This window comes from Drosophila innubila, assembly GCF_004354385.1.
Source record: "Drosophila innubila isolate TH190305 chromosome 2L unlocalized genomic scaffold, UK_Dinn_1.0 4_B_2L, whole genome shotgun sequence".
Lineage (NCBI taxonomy): Eukaryota > Metazoa > Arthropoda > Insecta > Diptera > Drosophilidae > Drosophila > Drosophila innubila.
Genome location: NW_022995372.1, coordinates 11,326,563 through 11,345,840, shown reverse-complemented (window position 1 = coordinate 11,345,840; position 19,278 = coordinate 11,326,563). Strand labels below are relative to the sequence as shown.

Here is a 19,278-nt window from a genome sequence, read left to right as displayed (position 1 = left end):
GAAGATATTGGATAATTTTCACCAAAACTATTTAGGAAGTTAATTGAATTAGGGTAGTACTTGAAAAGTGTAGGAAATCTTTAATAACAACTATAAATATGTTGATAGAAAGAATGTTAGAATAAGACCTAAATGATTATTTCGTCACTAGCGCGGACTGCCGTCTGCAGTTAAAGTGCAATTGATCTAAATAGATCATTAAAATATATTTACACAAACATATCTGGCACTGCATTAATTTTCTTTTAAATGATAAGAAGACAATATAGTAATAGAATATAATACAAATTGTAAAGATTTATTATAAAAATTAAAAAGAAATTGAAAAATATAAAATAAATATTTAAAATAGTCATATACAAATTTGTATAATGAATATTGAAATTAAGAGTAATTGAATTATTTAAATATAAAAATGAAAATACATTTAAAATTTTATTTTTTAAGTTCTATCGCGAAATAATACTTCTTTTTTTAATTCTTTTATTTTATATTAGGTAAAAAAATTTTACTTTTACGGGAAAACCCAACAGAGGGTATCTTGTGTATTCTTTTGGGATTTAAAACTTAACTTAAGAAAATGTAATAAAAATTAAAAAAAATTATTTTTTTCTCGTCTTTTTTTTTATTTTGACGTTTACATAAAAGGAGAGTTATTGCAGATTTGTATCATCTTCTGATTTAACTAAGCGTACGCCGCGACATTTTCTTCCAAATGCAATAAAGTTTTGACCACATCATCGTGGATCTTCTGCAGCTGTTCCTCCACGAACTCCTTGCCGTCTTTGGGATTGAGGAACTTCATGGTGCCCAAATCGTAAAGGATTTGTGTGCCACGCTCACGGATGAGGCCCCAGGTGACATGGGCTTCCTGGCCAGCCGTATTTTCCACAGCCTGAATGGCGCACTTGTAGAAGACCATCATGTTCTTCAGCATGCCCACCGTCTTGTAGAAGGGACAAAAGGCATCATAGACACTGTAAGAGTTTTGTTGCAAGAAATCATCCTTCAGCAATCTCGCTACTTCGAGTGTGATCTTATCCGATTCATTGAGCGATGTTTTGCCCACCAGTTGGACAATTTCCGCCAAGTCTTCTTCCTCTTGGAGCACCTGTTTGGCAAGTGCACGCAGCTCGACAAATTCCGGACTTTCAATCTCGTAGTAAGAATCAAGAGCTCGTATATACTTGGAATATGATTGCAGCCAGTTCACCGAAGGGAAATGTTTACGTTGTGCCAATTTTTTGTCAAGACCCCAGAAAACCTGCACAATACTCAGCGTGGCAGAGGTCACAGGATCAGAGAAATCACCACCGGGTGGAGAGACTGCACCCACAATGGAAATAGATCCCTCGCGATCGGGACTGCCCAGGCACTTGGTGTGTCCAGCACGCTCATAGAACGAGGCGAGACGTGCTCCGAGATAAGCTGGATAACCCGCATCCGCCGGCATCTCAGCGAGACGCCCAGAGATCTCTCGCAAGGCTTCAGCCCAACGGGAGGTGGAATCCGCCATCATGGCCACGTTGTAGCCCATGTCACGGAAGTACTCGGACAACGTGATGCCAGTGTAAATGGAAGCCTCACGAGCAGCGACAGGCATATTGGAGGTATTGGCCACGAGGGCAGTACGCTTCATAATAGACTCGGAAACTCCATTGATTTCCACGGTCAGCTCGGGAAAATCCCGCAGTACTTCAGACATTTCATTGCCACGCTCGCCGCAACCGACGTAGATGATGATATCGGAGTTGGAATACTTGGACAGCGTCTGAGATAAGCGGATATATAAGTTTAAAACATATACCACAACATCAGCAATTTTATGTTTTGTGTTCAACGACTTGACTAGAAGCAGATAATTTGCTGTGTGATATTGTTGGTGTTTTGTTTTTTTTCAGGCCTTAGGAAAAATACTCCTCAACCGTACTTCATCATTTAATGGACTAACCTACCTGTGAGATGACAGTCTTGCCACAGCCAAAGGCTCCTGGTATGGCTGTAGTGCCACCTTGAACACAAGGAAAGAAGGCGTCGAGCACACGTTGTCCTGTGAGCAAGGGATTGACGCCGGGCAGCTTCTCGATAACGGGCCGACATTGACGCACTGGCCACACTTGCAGCATGGTGTGTCTGGTAACCTTATCTTCAAACTCCGTTTCGATGACTACTTCATCCACACTGTAGTTACCTGGAGGTGCAATCCATGTGATTCTACCCTGAGCACGCGGTGACAACATTAATCGATGCTCCACCAAGCTGTTCTCGTTTACAGTGCCATAGATATCGCCGCCAGTTATAAGATCGTTGAGACGCAAATTTGCCGGTTCAAAGCCGTACTCAATGCTCCTTGAAAGACTCTTCACATTGACGCCCTTGGGTACGTAGATGGAGTGCGTCAACTCATGAATGGCACGCAAGGGTCGCTGAATGCCATCGAAGATACTACCCATGATACCTGGACCAAGCTCAACGGAGAGAGGCTTCCCAGTCTGGAATACAGGATCTCCAACGCTCACGCCAGAGGTTTCCTCGTACACCTGTATGGTGGCCATGTCCCCTTCTAGGCGAATGATCTCCCCAACTAAATGAAAGTGTCCTACACGAACCAATTCGTACATCGCCGAGCCGGCCATCTTTTCGGCATTGACCACAGGTCCGGAAACGCCAAAAACTCGACCTCTTTGATAAATTTCTAAATCATTACGTTTTACAGCGTCAACCAATGTTACCGATCGCGAGTTTGAAGGTTTCTGCTCAACAATTTCGTGTACGGTCACGGGTATTTTTTCCATTTCCATTTCCATTTCCACTTCGACTTCTACATCCGCTTCTACTTCCACCTCTGTATCACTTATAAATGAAGTGTTCGTAGCACCGTCAAATTTTAGAGGATTGCTTTTCCATTGCTTCTCGTCTTTCTTCTCCACTTGCTTCTCTTGCCTATTTAAATTATCTGGTTTTCCATTTTTTACCAGCTTCTCTGACTTCAATAAAAGTTCACGTTTTTTTCGCTTCTCCTCTTGCTCTTTCTGCTCTAGTTTCTCTAGCTTCTCAGATAACGCTATCATCTCATTTTTGGTAGCCTTCTTAGAGGCATTCTTCTTTGAGCATTCGCATTTGTGATTGTCCATTATAGTAACTAATTGTTTGTGTTAAATTTTGGTAAGCAACAACGAACAATTTTGGTTTGGAGTTTTGTGTTGTCTTTAAATGTAATATAATTTTTGTCAAGAATACAAAATATCACCTGATCCTGTGGAAAATCTTATAGTGAAAGGCCAAAAAAATCTGACGAGGAAGTCAAAAACAAAAAAAGTTGTGAGCTGTAATTTAATTGGACTAAACGTTTTCCATTTAAGACAAAAGTGTGTGGACCAAGATTTTAAGAAATTTAAGCTTTATAAAGGGGTTTTTATGTTAAAATTACAATATCAAAGGCTATGAATATCTTTGCTTATTCTCATTTCTTCTCTTCATCCTGTTTATTCGAAATTCAATATCACACCCCTGGATATGAAATTGGAGAATAAGGGTAGTTAATAATTGTTTTAAAGGTTTCGGTAAACTAATAATACCGGTGAAAATCGGTGTTATTTAAATTCATTATTTATATTCTCATTAATAAGTCACAATACTTAACATGCTGAATACTCGTTTTAATTAAGTCATGAAACTTGACTTCATTAGGTACAGTTTGAGTCAATAAGTGGTGGAGGGGAAAACACTTTAAATTATAGAAATGATTAGAGAGTGAAAGGCCATTTGACTTTCAATTACATTAAATGTATTTGTTGTTTGCACTTTATTCGTACATTTAATATTTCATACTTTAAATATTTACATAAGTTTAACAAACAAACAAATAAAGAGAAAACATGACTTTTTCACAAATAAACAAAAGAATTTCCATTCATTAAACAATAATACTATGCATGCATTTGTATTTGCGTATCTTGTGTGTGCGTATGTATGTGTGTGCGCTTCTGTGTATGTATATGTGTATGGAATTACATAGAAGGACGTTAGTTACGTTGTTGTTGTTGTTGCTTTGAGGGTGGCCGTGGGGGGAAAACTGAGTGGAGGGGTGGGAAGAAGTTGTGTAACAACCGCAGGCCGGAATGTTTTCATCTCTCAGGCTATTAGAAGAGGAATGTTAACAATAGTATTTCATTACTTATTTCTTTTTTTATATCATTTTTGGAATCTTTTGTTGTGTTGCACGGAATTGTTTTGACGGAACTGTACGCGATATGAACGTTTTTGTTGCCATTTTTAAAAGTTAACTACATAACAATATAAGATAATGTGTAAAAGTACGGCCAATGTGCTCTAATCCTCCAGATTTCTGAAGGCCTGTTGCAAATCCTCATGCAGCTGCTCAAAGTCAGCCTTAATCTTGGCCTCACCATCCTTGACGGGATCCTAAAAAACAAAATAAAAAATAAGTCCATTTTATATTTAATTAGCTTAAGTGAAAAAGTTTTGTTGTTACCTTGAATTTCATGGAGGACAATTGGTACATGATGTTGCCCATTGCCTCACGAATGACATTCCAGGTGATCTTATTCTCGGACTGCGCGGTCGATTCAACGGAGTGACGGGCCATATCGTAGAAGTCAATGATGTTCTTCAGCATGCCGACGGTTTTGTAGAAGGGGCAGAAACGATCGTAAGACGAATAGGAGTTCTGTTGCAAGAAATCATCCTTCAGCAGCTTGGCAACCTCAAGCGTGATCTTGTCGGTCTCAGCCAGAGAGGCCTTGCCGACCAACTGCACAATTTCGGAGAGATCTTCCTCCTCCTGCAGAATCTCCTTGACCTTGGTACGCAGTGGCACAAACTCCTGGAAGTTCTTGTCATAGAAATCATCCAGAGCACGCATGTACTTCGAGTAAGAGATGAGCCAGTTGATGGAGGGGAAATGCTTGCGCTGGGCCAGTTTCTTGTCGAGACCCCAGAACACCTGGACGATACCCAGAGTGGCGGAGGTAACGGGATCGGAGAAATCACCACCAGGTGGCGACACAGCACCGACAATGGAGACGGAACCCTCACGCTCGGGATTACCCAAGCACTTGATACGGCCGGCACGCTCGTAGAAGGAGGCGAGACGAGCACCAAGATAGGCTGGATAGCCAGAATCGGCAGGCATCTCGGCGAGACGACCAGAGATTTCACGCAAGGCTTCAGCCCAACGGGAGGTGGAATCAGCCATCATGGAGACGTTGTAACCCATATCACGGAAGTACTCGGACAGTGTGATACCAGTGTAAATAGAAGCCTCACGAGCAGCGACAGGCATGTTGGAGGTATTGGCCACGAGGGCAGTACGCTTCATGATGGACTCGGTAACACCATCGATTTCAACAGACAGCTCGGGGAAATCACGCAATACTTCAGACATCTCATTACCACGCTCGCCGCAACCGACGTAGATGATGACATCGGAGTTGGAATACTTGGACAGGGCCTGAGGAATGCATTTTAATGAGTAAGTCGCCAGTTAGCTGTCTTGACTATAGACATACCTGGGAGATGACAGTCTTGCCGCAACCGAAGGCACCGGGAATGGCGGTGGTGCCGCCTTGGACACAGGGGAACAACGAATCGAGCACACGCTGTCCGGTCAACAGGGGATGATTGGCGGGCAGCTTCTCGGTGACGGGACGGGGCTGACGCACGGGCCATACTTGCAACATAGTGTGCTTGGTGATCTCACCATCGAACTCGGTCTCCAGCACAACATCATCGACTTTGTAGTTGCCCGATGGGGCAATATAACGAACTGTACCCTTAGCACGAGGATTAACAATCATCTTGTGCTTGACCAAAGTGTTCTCATGCACCAGACCGAACAGATCACCTCCAGTAATGTGAGAGCCGACCTTAACGTGCAGGGGATTGAACTCCCAGCTGGCCGTGCGGGACAAGCAAGGGACGTTGACACCCTTGGGTATATAGATGGATTCGGTGAGCTCGTTAATGTCCTTCAATGGACGCTGGATACCGTCAAAAATGCTGCCCATAATACCGGGACCCAGTTCAACGGAGAGAGGCTTTCCAGTGCGCAGCACGGGATCACCGACTGTGACACCAGAGGTTTCCTCGTACACCTGAATGGTGGCCATGTCACCCTCCAGACGAATGATCTCACCGACCAGCTCATAGTATCCCACACGCACCAGCTCGTACATAGCAGAGCCGGACATGCACTCCGCGGTCACGACTAATCAAAGGAACAGTTCAGATTCGGTATAAGTTTCGGATTTAGTAGGCGTTACTTACCAGGTCCAGAGACAGCGAAGACGCGGCCATATTTCGACTCACGCTCCTCGTCATCGAAACGCTTCAAGTTGGACATTTTGTTTTATATTTTGACTCTACAACTGCAACAAACAGAAAAAAAATAAAATAATTAAAAAACAAATTACAAGTTAAGTATAACAATTAGCTGTTACTCTATTATTTTATATTCTACACTTTTTGCACTAGATATGAGAATGTATTGAAAACTTTCTTATCACAGTCAGCTGACAAATGGAGCGCACGCTGACTGGAAGAGCCCAGTAACAAGTCCATAACTCGCACATAGGTTAAGAAATTACATTTTTTTTGGGCACACAGAATATTTTATTTACTTTGTTGCTTAATTTCGTTTTCAAGCAATGTATTCAAGACCGTTTTTTTTTTTATATTAACTGCCCTCGATGAATGAATAAAAGTTAATAAGCAGAGCTTTTATTTCACGTGACAGAGCTTTGGAGAAGTTCGAAAAACGATTTCCACAACGTTGATAACTTTTAATTAAGGGAGAGCAATAATAACTACGACTAAACCCACTCTACGGAGCAAATTTAAAATGAACAATAATTATTACATGCAGTAGTGTTATTTTTTTCATTTCTTACTTTTTCTTGAATCAAGAGACGAAAAGAAAAAAAAAATGCGGGCGATTCCACTTTTGTTATCTTGTAGGGAGAGTAAGAGTTCCAGAGAGTGAGCGTAAATATGAGCTGCGCTCAGCAAACTCTACACGCTCTTGCTCTTGCTCTCACTCGCTCTCTCTCTCTCTCTTACTTATTCGAGTTCGAATATTTGACAATTGGATTTTGACGTTGATCACAAGACTAGTGTCATGCTGTCAGCTGACAAATGGAAAAATGCAAACCGAATTGAGCTACAAGCTACAAGTGCGCCCCCAGCCGAGCCACCATATTGAATTTTGCATTCTGCTTTCAAGTAGCTCATTCACATATAAAAAATGTTTCAGCAATGTTAAACGTAAGATCACAAGACCCTTGAGGCACATAGTGTGCAAGCGGGAGGCGTGCGCGAGGGGAAGGTCAGCTGACTGGGTAACTATATTTCCCACAGCAAGTAGTTTTTTCTTTCGGCATTTTTTTCTGTTTTTATGCGCACTTTTTTATTTGATGTTGTACAGTTGTTATGTGGTTTGCTTTGTTTTTATTTATTTTTTTTGTCTGCAGTGTTGCATTTATTATCTAATACGCATGCAAAATGCAAGCTTTTTTCGTCTCTTTCCTTTTTTTTTTTATCACTTTCTTTTGCCGCATCCAAATGGGCGTGCTACGCCTAAAGAAGTCGTAGGCCTGCATTTTTTTTTATGGTTTTATTAAAATTTAAAACTGCTTCTAAATTACTTTTTTTCTGTGTGTGTGTATGTATGTATAAGTGTGTGTTTTTTACTTGTTTGCTTTTGCGCTTACGTTTCTATCTTGACGTTCCACTTGCGAACGTTGCTGCTTTACTCCGACAGAACTAAAACCGACTGAGCAGCAGCGCTAGTAAAGTTGTCGCTCGAACTTCGAAAAGTTCCAATACATCGTTTGTGGAAGTCGTCGATCCAACGATCTCAAGTACACGAGCGAAAGCTTTTAGTCAAAGCTTTGGCTCACTCACACCTTTCCATGCGAGTTGTGAGCTGCTGCTATCGATGAGTAATAATAAAAGCTTTAACAATCGAATCGCTGCGCTTGTTAAGCGTTTAGCAGAGTTGCCAGATAAAGCTATTAGCTCTTTGAAGGAGTGTAGCTTGACAGAGAGAGAAAGAGAGAGAGAGAAAGAAAGAGACAGAGAGAGAGAAGAAGGTTGATATTTTTAATTGGAACTAAATAAAGCAGCACTGGCGCCATCTAGTGCGTGGGCACGTTGGTATTGGACCGTTTGAAGTATCTCAAAGATACAGAGTATTTACCAGTCGTACCTCAGTTCTTACTTGTTTCAACTTAAACAATTTCTGGTTCACATTGAAATTCGCAATGAAATAGATTTTTCTTTTGGCGTTTTCGCAGTTTTTCTAACTGCCGGCATGAGAAAAAAACTTTGATTAAAAATCACATTGTTAAAAGATATGCACATTGATATACATTGTTGTTACTTTTTGTTACTTTTTTTTGTTAAATGCAGTTTTTGTTTGTGTGCAACCAATCAGCAGTTGCATTTGCAATTGGGAACAGAAATGGGAATCGGCAAAGAAAAACCTGAACTCTAATTGGAAACTGAGCGAACCGTGGCCAAGAGATTGATTCTGATAAACAAAATAAAAAAATTACAAGTAAGAACTCCCCGACTATAAGATACCCGTTAATCCATTAATTTTATAGTTATTTTAATATTTTTTACCACATATGGTACATATATTTTAAAATTTATTTTTATAAGAATAAATTGACATATTCAATCAGATTGGGTTATAAGAATTCAGTTTTAATATTTTTCTATTTACGTATTTATATAATTCAATTGTTTAACTAATTAATTGCTTTAAATCTTAATATATATGAATCGCATTCATATGGGATGATAAAAATATTAAAAAGGGAGTGTTCACCATCAAAAAAGTGTTTTAGTTTAAAAATTGTTTATGTTGTGAGGTTTTACCACTATGTTTTAACAACGAAAAAAAACGAAAATTGTTAGAAAGCCCTTTGATATCTGTGAAGATTATGTCAATCTAAGGCTCTAACTCTTATAATTTGCTCATCCAGCTCTTATCTAGGTGTTCATACCCACAAATAGTCTGAAAAAGCTTTATTGAGACGATTGCTGTAGCTAATCTAGAATATATATATAATTTATGGGCTATGGCACGCATCCTTTTGACTGATACATACAATTGCACAAGATTATTATACCCTTGGCACAGGGTATAATAAAAAATTGTGATTGCAGTCAGCAAAAAGGCAGAAGTGGCAAGTACAACAGTAAACCATTGCTTACAAAGTAGTCAAACAGTCGATTCTCAGATGGCCAACACAGAGATAGAGAGGGTGAGGCAGAGAGAGAGAGAGAGTGTGTGAGAGTAGCTGGGGATGCTTTTGCATAACTTATAAATCGATGACGTTGGCATGCAGCTTATGGTGGCTCGTCACTCGTTGGCATTTGCATAATAAGGCAAGCTGAAAAGTTTGCTGCACTTGCCTGATCCCCCTCGATCCCTTGATTCCCCCATGGGCTGGGTATGCTGCTGCGCCAATGAACGCCAAACACTTGTCCATATCTTTGCTCAGCATTCTCAAGCTCATCCATGACTTCATCCACATCCGCATCCTTCGTTTCATCGTCTATTAGATGAGTGTCGGATTCTGTGTCAAAATGGCGCAGCAGCAGAAAAATCCTCGAGTGGCAACTGTAGGATAGAGAAAGTCAAGAGCGCCATGCAACTGACAGCTAAGACAAACTGACAGTTGAAATATGGCTGAAATATCAGGTATCTATGAAACTCTGACAGGACATTCAAGCATTTCCTTATTTCGACATTTCCTTATTTTAAAGACGACATCTTTTAACATATTTAAATAGATTTGGTTAAAAAAATTCTGAAATAAGGAAATGCATTTTTTTTTAAATATTGCTGATATCCTATATTTAAAATCTGATTTTTTTTTATTTTAAAGATGAGATAGATTGAAATAGTTTTTATTTGATATACAATTTTCTTAATCTATCTAATCTTTTAATTGATAATTACTATATTTTAACATTGCTTAAATAAATTATCTTTCGATAAGTATTTTGTTCAAGTATTATTTTAGTTTAAGCATTAACTTTGGAACTTAACAGAAAACAATAAAGGCAAAAGATTTTCTTAGCTGCAGCTTTAACTTTTTGGTGGCAAAATATAATAATAAAAGTGTTTGAACTTTCTTTGTAAGCTTGACTTTTTCGATGTTTAATTTTAAAGTGTTCTATAAGAGAGTCGCCACCAGATGTGGCATCTACTGTGAGTGGCGATTCGAATACATTTAGTCATAACTTCATTTGTCTATTCATTCATTCATTCATTTAGCTTACACTGTTTCTGCCCGCGTACCAGCTTCAATAAATTCATTTGAACTTGTTATACGTATAGCTTGGTGCAAGGAGGGTGGGAGGGGGGAATGGGGCCTGGGGAAGGATGCATCCTGACGTGGGCTAATCTTGTTGCGCATTGCCATAATTTTCAATTTACATGCGGCCAACGAGAACCCCAAGCGATGGTGATGTCGATGGAGCCTGGAAGCATTGTCTCCTTGCTCGTCCTTATCCCTGGCTACGTTATATTGGTCACAATAAATTAAGTGCAATGTGCGAGTGTTGTATATGTGTGTGTGTGTTGTGTGTGGAAGTATGTGTGTTGTCCATTGGCATCCATTCGCTTGATTATAGCCTTGCTTCTGCCACTATTCCCTCTACTTGCCTCTTCACTCCCTTCGTGACTCTTTGCCTCGCATTGCAGTTGCATTAGCTTGTTATTGTTGGTCCATTGGGGCAGCTGCTGTTGCCATTGCTGCTGTTGCATCCACCTAAGTGCAACATTTACATTTGCGCTATCATTTGCCATTGTGCTCTGTGCCACAGTGGCTGCCACAGCGGCTGCCTAATCATTGACACATTCATTGAGGCATTGCATATTTACGAGCCGACGCTAATTGGTTAAAGCAGAAGCAGGCTACCAATTGTCACTAACTGATTGCCGCACTTGCCACAATGCAATGGAAAAGCTAAAGCTTTTAATCATTAATTGTCCATTTTAATAACATAATGCACTTTTTATGCAGTTTGTCAGCTCTTTAGCAACTTGTTAATATCGTAAAATTAAACCAAAAAATTAAAAAATAAATAAATGATAATGAAAACATTTACATACTCATATAGAATATAAACAATGTTCATTTTTAAATTTAAAAATTGCTAAACTAACATTTCAAATGTATTAAATCCCGAAATAACTATTTCGGTAAAAGGCCATATTTCATTTTTTTTCTTTCGGTTCCGGTATCAGTACTGGTACGTAACAGTACAACAAATCAATTTTGAAACATTTTAAAAATTTAAGATGTCGTTTTATAATAAATATGACATCGAAATAAACAGACGTAGGCCAAAAAGATTTTTTTGAATGAAATTAAAAATATTTGAAAGCAGAATGTATTTAAAAGGCCAAATCAAGACCATAATTACATTCCGCTTGAAAATCGGTTCAGTTTCGATCAAGTTATGACAGTTTAAAGTTGAACAGACTTCGGAGCTAGTCACTTAACAATTCAAAATTTGTATACAATTCTTCACGATTTTTTATAAAAAAATGAAAAGCTTAAGAATCAAGATTATAGTGTTGTTTTATACTAAATACGATATAAGGAGTTGATTTAAAGTGAAAGCTTGAGATTTAAAATTTTGGATTTTCAAAATTTCAAAGTGGGGACCCTTAGCATCGAAATCAATATCTAGTAGAATCTAGAGCAAAATATTTTTTTTTAAGAATATAACAAAATTTAAATGCAGAATAAATTAAAATGACAAGTCATGATCAAAATGACATTCCGCTTGAAAATCGGTTCAGTTTTTCAGTTCAGTTCAGTGATGCCCCCTATACCTACTCCCTTGGTCACACACAGACCATATGCGAAGTATTAAGCTTTGCCCCATAACAACAGGCAACAGACAACATCATCATCAGAAGCTGCAGCAACAGCAGCTTCTATTCCCAAAAACAATAAACTTTTTCATGCACACAAAACACACACATACACATAGATGCACATTCACTGAGGATTATACTAATTTGCAAGAACATTGAAAATCCTTTAAAACTGCTGCAGTAGTGCCAAGCCGCAACGTGGAGCAGGATGAGGAGCCTTAAATCCTTGCCAGATAACGAAGGTCATGTTGAAACCAGCCAACAACTGTTCAGCTGACTCACAGTCAGACCTGTGCGACACATGTATGCCATGTGAACCAGTTCAAAGCTCAATACCGAAATACTACAAATATAAAAATAAATATATGAACTTAAAAAAAATTGTTGCATACTTCTAAGAGCAGCATGCAATTAAAAACCTAATCTCTATTGTGTGCTAATGGAGTTTTTCAGTGATCCTAAAAGTATGCATTGCTTTTTTTCAATGAATCGGAAACAGTCTCCGACTTTCCTCTTTTTGTGCTGCCTAAAAGTATGCTGTGCGTATATATGTATTGTATGTTCTGAAGAAGTTTTTAAGTGATCCTAAAAGTATGCAGTGATTTTTTAAGTTGTGTTAAATGCTACAACTTTTTGATGACAATTACTTGAGTAAACAAAAAACTGATATTCGATATTTGATTCGGTTAGATACCCTGGTTAAATTTAAATCTATTCAATTTAAATTGGTTCCAATTTGTTGTATGTTTTATGGACCATACTAAACCACACATACACATGTGTGCGTATCTGTTGTTGTAATTGTTGTTGTTGTTGCTGCTGCCGTACTGCGCATTTCAACTTAACTGAATTATTAGCCGAGTTAAGTGAATTATGATCTCTTTGTGCTGCTACCTGCACTTAGCCATCACGTTCAGCAGCTTCTCTTGCTGCAAGTATCTACTGGAATTTCTATCTACCCATCCAACAGCACCGAGCACTTTCGTTAATGCATTTGACACAAAAATGCTAGTAACTAAGTAATAAAGTAATTACATCTCATCACCGCGAGCGAAGCGAGCCGGGGGGTAGGCGAGCAAAGCGAGCAGTGGGTGGAGCCCCCTTGTTAAATTTAAAAATTGCTAAATTAACATTTCAAATGTATTAAATTATTGATAAATATATTGAATATGTATATATTTAAACTGGTTCCAATTTGTTGTATGCTTTATGGACCACACTGAACCACATATACACATGTGTGCGTATCTGTTGTTGTATTTGTTGTAATTGTTGTTGTTGTTGTTGCTGCTGCTGCCGTACTGCGCATTTCAACTAAACTGAATTATTAGCCGAGTTAAGTGAATTATGATCTCTTTGTGCTGCTACCTGCACTTAGCCATCACGTTCAGCAGCTTCTCTTGCTGCAAGTATCTACTGGAATTTCTATCTACCCATCCAACAGCACCGAGCACTTTCGTTAATGCATTTGACACAAAAATCCTAGTAACTAAGTAATATAGTAATTACATCTCTTCATTAGTTTTGCGTCATAAAATGTATGGAGCTTTGGGAGATTTTTGGTTGGTTTCGCTGTCTGTGGCACTCCTAAATAGCTTTTTTTATAGGATTTCTGCCACTTTCCTTTTTTGTGAACCAAAATCATACCGGTATTTGAAAACCAAAATCTACAAAAAACAGTTGAGGGTTAATGAAACCGATAAACAAATATTACCAAAAATATTACCAATATATATATTTATTACCAAAAACTGATATTCGATATTTGATTCGGTTAGATACCCTGGTTAAATTTAAATCTATTCAATTTAAACTGGTTCCAATTTGTTGTATGTTTTATGGACCATACTGAACCACACATACACAAGTGTGCGTATCTGTTGTTGTAATTGTTGTTGTTGTTGTTGCTGCTGCCGTACTGCGCATTTCAACTAAACTGAATTATTAGCCGAGTTAAGTGAATTATGATCTCTTTGTGCTGCTACCAGCACTTAGCCATCACCTTCAGCAGCTTCTCTTGCTGCAAGTATCTACTGGAATTTCTATCTACCCATCCAACAGCACCGAGCACTTTCGTTAATGCATTTGCCCACTGGCCATGTGGGATTGTTTGTTGTAGTTGTTGTTGTTGTTGCTGTTGGCAATTTCAAAACAATAACAACAAGAAGCACAGCACGAGAATTGTGAAGGGAGCATGAATTGTTGACTGCTCACCTGGTTGCCACACGCAGATAGAAAACTTGCAACACACACACACACATACAAACAGCCACACACAGCCAGTCGCATATTAAACAAAAACACTTTTCAATGCCTGGTTGAGGCAAGTCTCTGCTGCTAAGAGTGTAGAATCCTTTTGCTTTTGTTATATTCATGATGTTGTTATTGCATTTGTTTTGTGTCATTGCGGCTACCACAAATCCCAGCAGATTGCAACGTTCCTCAGCTCAGTTTGCAATAATAGAAAACTGAAGCTCTTAGGCTGTCAGAGAGGAGAGAGGAGAAAGGAAAGTGAAAATTGGACACTTCGTCGTCGATTGAGGCACTGTCTTGTGGCCGTGTCGCCTGGACTTGGACACGAGAATGATTTATGACGCAGCTCGAAAGGATTAGCATATGAAACCAAACAAAGATGTCCTTTGTCCTTTCATCCACAGTATTCAGCGACGAGTCATGGGTAAAATCGAACCGGAATTGGCTTAAGCAAACACACACAAAACACACACACAAACACACACACGAATATATGTCCAAAGTGTGCGTTAAGCGATTTACGGACTAGCCAAGGACGCTGCAAAAGGATACCAGAGATGGAATTTGGAATGGCGAGCCAAAGGGAGGGGAGACGAGGCAAACGAGCTGCAGCATGCGTAATTAACCTTTGACACGGCCCACTCTAAGTGTGGGCCTGTGTGTATGTGTGTGAGTGTGTGAGTGTGTGTGAGTGTGTATAGGGCATATCCAAGCACACGTTCATATTTCATTTGTCTGTCCAGCCACTTTGGCAATTAGGACAATGCAGGTGGCGAAGTCGACGTCGACGCCGAAGTCAACGGCAACTGCGACTGCGACAGCGACTGCCAGCATCGACGTCAAAGCCAGTGTCTACCAGTTGAGCTTTGAGCTTTGGAATTGGCTTAAATTTGAGTTTTGCAGTTAAGGGCAACGTTATTAGAAAACGGGTTAACTAAACAAAGCATTATCTCCGCAGCTGATGTGGACACTTAAAGATGATGGGATCTCCAGGTTTAATATTGTAGTTGAAAACTGTCACTTTATAAAGAAACTTCATTATATAGAAATCTTGCTATTTTATACCATTCTAATTCGATAAAACTGCACTTTGAGAAAATGTCATTCTTAAATAAACTTTAAACATGTTTTGATATAAATATGATCCAGTGAATTATTGTCTTAATTTTTTCAAATCCATTAAATTGGTCGTCATTGCTGAATCACTTAAACGAGAGAATTATAAGTTAAGTATGAAAAATATTTGACATCAATACTTTCTTAAATCGAATATTGAAATAAATAATTTTAATTAGATTTTTCTATATTCATATTATCTTGGACATTTAATTGTGTTTTCAGTTCAATCAGAGGGAGAGCTGCTGGAAAATGTTCAGAGTTATTATTAAAACACATAGTAGACATAAATAATTAAAAACGTATCAATGTCTTTCTCTTTTATCTAATTGTTTGTCTAGTTTAGTAACAAAAGAAAATGCACTTAATTACTGGGTGTGTTTTGTATGTTTTATTACAATAAAAAGAGAGTAGAAAAGCTGAAGAAATAATAGGAAAAATTAAGCTGTGTCTCCTCTTTGGTCTTCACTCCTCCATCTCATTTAGTGATGTCCATGATCGTGTTCGCTGCTCTTCTTCTGGGATTTGTGCCACTTTTTCTTGTGCTCCTCGCCGCCCTTTTTGCCATGCTCCTTTTTGTGTCCCCATTTCTTGGCCTCCTCGTGCTTCTTCTTGTGACCCTTGTGACCCTTTTTCTTGTGTCCCTTTTTGCTGTGGCCCTTTTTGCCATAGTGTTCCTCGTGTCCGCCCTTTTTGTGCTCGCCCTTTTTGTAGCTGCTGCCCTTTTTGTGCTTCTTGCCTTCCTCAAAGGCTCCGTGCTTCTCCTCTCCGCCCTCGTCGTGATCCTCGTCGTAGTACTTTTTCTCCTTTTTATCCTCGTTCAGTTTGTGAACATTGTGTTTACCCTTGATGGAGTGACCCTTTTTATAGGAGCCATGATCCTCGAATTCGCTACCCTTTTCACCCTTCTCACCCTTTTTCTTCTTCTTGTGGTGGCTCTCGGAGTGCTTGTGCTTCTTTTCGTGTCCCTCCTCCTCGCCATGCTCACCCTTTTTGCCCTCCTTGTCGTGATGTCCTTTCTCGCCCTTCTCATGCTGTTCGCCATGCTTGTGACCCTTTTTGCTCTTCTCGCCATGCTCCTTGTAATGCTCGCTATGCTTTTTCTCACCAGACTCCTCTTCACCTTCTTCCTCATGCTCATCCTCGTGCTTTTTCGACTCGGCCGTCTGCAGGTCATCCAAATGGGCGTGAAAATCTCCCACATCGGAGCTGCCCAGCGGCTCGCCTATTACCATGGCGTTGTCCTGGGCATATGGCAGGGTTGCCATTGCCATTGCCGCTGCCAATGTTGCCGCCAGCGTTGCCAGGCACAACAGTTGCCAGGGTATCCAACTCGACCGCTTGGCCGCCATCTCGCCTGGTCGTTATCCTTTAAAGCGTTATCCTTTGAGTTGATGCGACTGCTGCTGTTGCTGCTGTTGCTGCCACGCCCTGTTGTCGTTGTCGTTGTCTGGTAAACTGTTTTCCAGCTACCTTCGCCTTTTATATGCCCTCCCTGGGGCCACGCCTCACTGGAGGCCAGTTATTGCTGCTTAGCTGCTCTGCGGCTGATTTGGCAACATTTCTTTGTGGCCCTCAACGGCAGTCGACGTCTAAGTGCATAACGCTGTTCCAAACTCAAAGACAGCGCACAACAACAAAGATAGAATGAAAAAACCCTTCCAACAAATGGCCAACTTCTTGCGGTTTTGCCATGGTTTTCTCGTGCTGCCACTTTTTGTTGCACAGTAACAAGCGACTTTTGTTACGTGCGCATTGCAAAAGCATTTTCAGCAAATGACCAAAACATTTAACAACAAATAAACCAGGCAAACCAAGCAACAACCAATAACAAACAATCAACATCATCGACTAACCAGAGCATGAACAGCATCAAGCAAATGAATTTTTAATTTTTTGTATACTTATTAGATTGTTGGGCAATCAATTAATTAATAATTCAAAAATTTGGTTAAATCTCAATCAATTCATAGAATTTTTTTAAAAACTTCCTACTTATATGACGTCAAGTTCAATTAACATTTTGGTGTTTAAATTCATATTATATTAAATTAAAGCCGCTTTTTCAAATATGATAATTTTTTTTGCCTTATTATACTTTATAAATTAAATAAAAATAACAGAAAGAAAGCCAAATAAAAACAGATTAATTGTAAGTGAAATTTTTAGATTTAGAAAAACTAAAACATCGTAGAAAGGAGCTAAAAGTGTTCTTCTGTATATATAGGAAAATTAAATATTATTTTCAAAAAAGTCAATACGTTTAAATTGCTTAGGTAGCAAAAGTTGTAGCTCAAACTCGTGCTCTTATTTCTTGATATTTTTGTAAAATATTCAATGTCAAAAACCATTCAATTTTCCTAAATTAAGAACAATCTTGTTGCAGCTTAACTGCGCACTTTAAGCTGTCTATAAATACTCGTGTATTGATTGATATGGTTAAAATAAAAATTTATGAGGGAGTAGAGTAAAGAACAAGAGCTTCCGCTTAAGCTGAAAAAAAACCGATCCATCAAACCGCATTAAAGATTTGCGACACAACTTTTCATCGCCGGAAAGCAACAAATTTGCTACCAAAAGAAAATGTTTTTCCTGTCGTTGTTAATCTTTCGTTGGCTGTCGTCTCGGTGGCTTGTGATATTTAAGCGGCAGCTGGAAGCAAAAGAAAGGCACGTCTATAAAGCTCTCGCGGCGAGTTATAAATATACGCTTTAAAGTGATTTACCTTAGAGTTGGACTAACCGATGGGGGACCTGCACTTGCTACAGGAAATGCATTTTAAATGTCGGGAAAAGGCGTAAATAAACCGTTAATGTTAACATGCCTACGCCGCGCTACTGTTTGGCAATGCGTTGCCTTAATTTATGTGTCGCGGCCAGGACCAGGTCAAAACGATTCGGGCCATACCTCACAAAACCATTTCAAGCTAGGGATGGGTATCGAGAAAAGGTATCGATATTGTCATCGGGAATATTATCACATTGAATATCATATCGGTATTATTATTTCGAAGTTTATATTGGACCATTTGAATTGAACTTCAATAAGATGCATATTTATCGGTGAATTTTAAATTAACAGCTTAATTAATTAATTTTCTGCAACAAATCTTGGTAAGACGAGTTATACAATAAAATGAGGAACAATTTTGACAAATGGGAATTTTTTTTTCAAATTTTCCTTGATTTCGTTTTGATTAAGATGCAAAAAAAATTAGTTTGTCATAAAAAACAAAAAAATCACAACAAAATTTATATTCTTAACTAAACATGTCCATAAATAATAAGCAGCAAAAACGAAAATAATCTTATTAAAAAATCGTCATATTCAAAATTTAAAAAATTAAAAATAATTATTATTTATTAGTATTTTATACAGGTGTGTTCCAAAAAAGTCTTTACGGACTTTATTTTATTCCTCAAAAAAGTTTTAAAGGACCTATAAAAGACTAAAAAAGAAAAAATGAATAATCATAAAAAATGTTTAATTATTTATCATCATTATTAATACTCGATGAATTGATGGATTATGGATACCATATCGTTTCTCAGTACCGAAATCCATCTCTATGTCAAAACATTCCGTTCGAGGGCAATTCAACGCGATTCGATTCGATTTTCAGCGGATGCTGGCAAAAGTTTGATAGCCACTTGGCACCTTGAAACTTTTGTTTCCCCCCATCGTCCCTGGCACCTGCATTACTACTGCTACTTCTGATGCAGCCGCAGCATGTCAACTTTGTATGCACAAAAACACAAACACACACACTCACACACACACACACACACACACACACACACACACACACACACACACACACACACACACACACACACACACACACACACACACACACACACTCACACATACACAGCATACCTAGAAGAAAGTTCAGTAGTTGGCCAAAAGTCACTTGGCATGCATATAAATTGTCAGCCATTAAATTTGCATTGACATTTTGGCCATGCAGCGTCGTATGCCCA

General features: G+C 39.0%; 3 protein-coding genes across 3 annotated transcripts; all 3 read right to left on the bottom strand.

Annotated features, from left to right (window-relative positions):
• Positions 1-628: 628 nt before the first annotated feature.
• LOC117782205 (V-type proton ATPase catalytic subunit A-like) lies at positions 629-3,291 on the bottom strand. The gene is made up of 2 exons (XM_034619216.1): positions 1,956-3,291; positions 629-1,771 (listed from the first exon to the last, which is right to left on the bottom strand). Exons 1-2 carry the CDS (start codon positions 3,132-3,134, stop codon positions 686-688), a joined length of 2,265 nt encoding a protein of 754 aa, XP_034475107.1. The 5' UTR covers positions 3,135-3,291; the 3' UTR covers positions 629-685.
• An 893-nt stretch (positions 3,292-4,184) lies between these two features.
• On the bottom strand, positions 4,185-7,863 carry LOC117782207 (V-type proton ATPase catalytic subunit A). Its single transcript, XM_034619217.1, has 5 exons — positions 7,731-7,863; positions 6,289-6,389; positions 5,532-6,229; positions 4,496-5,473; positions 4,185-4,425 (listed from the first exon to the last, which is right to left on the bottom strand). Exons 2-5 carry the CDS (start codon positions 6,362-6,364, stop codon positions 4,333-4,335), a joined length of 1,845 nt encoding a protein of 614 aa, XP_034475108.1. The 5' UTR covers positions 6,365-6,389; positions 7,731-7,863; the 3' UTR covers positions 4,185-4,332.
• A 7,914-nt stretch (positions 7,864-15,777) lies between these two features.
• On the bottom strand, positions 15,778-16,647 carry LOC117779805 (cylicin-2). Its single transcript, XM_034616126.1, has one exon. It carries the CDS (start codon positions 16,645-16,647, stop codon positions 15,778-15,780), a length of 870 nt encoding a protein of 289 aa, XP_034472017.1.
• Positions 16,648-19,278: the final 2,631 nt, after the last annotated feature.

Bases quoted from the DNA above. Each gene is read 5' to 3' on its own strand.
- LOC117782205 (XM_034619216.1), bottom strand. From the start codon at position 3,134: ATGGACAATCACAAATGCGAATGCTCAAAGAAGAATGCCTCTAAGAAG. The intron at 1,772-1,955 runs GTAGGTTAGTCC...CGCTTATCTCAG, and splicing joins GCAAGACTGTCATCTCACAG to ACGCTGTCCAAGTATTCCAA.
- LOC117782207 (XM_034619217.1), bottom strand. From the start codon at position 6,364: ATGTCCAACTTGAAGCGTTTCGATGACGAGGAGCGTGAGTCGAAATAT. The intron at 6,230-6,288 runs GTAAGTAACGCC...TCCTTTGATTAG, and splicing joins CTTCGCTGTCTCTGGACCTG to TCGTGACCGCGGAGTGCATG. The intron at 5,474-5,531 runs GTATGTCTATAG...TGCATTCCTCAG, and splicing joins GCAAGACTGTCATCTCCCAG to GCCCTGTCCAAGTATTCCAA.
- LOC117779805 (XM_034616126.1), bottom strand. From the start codon at position 16,647: ATGGCGGCCAAGCGGTCGAGTTGGATACCCTGGCAACTGTTGTGCCTG.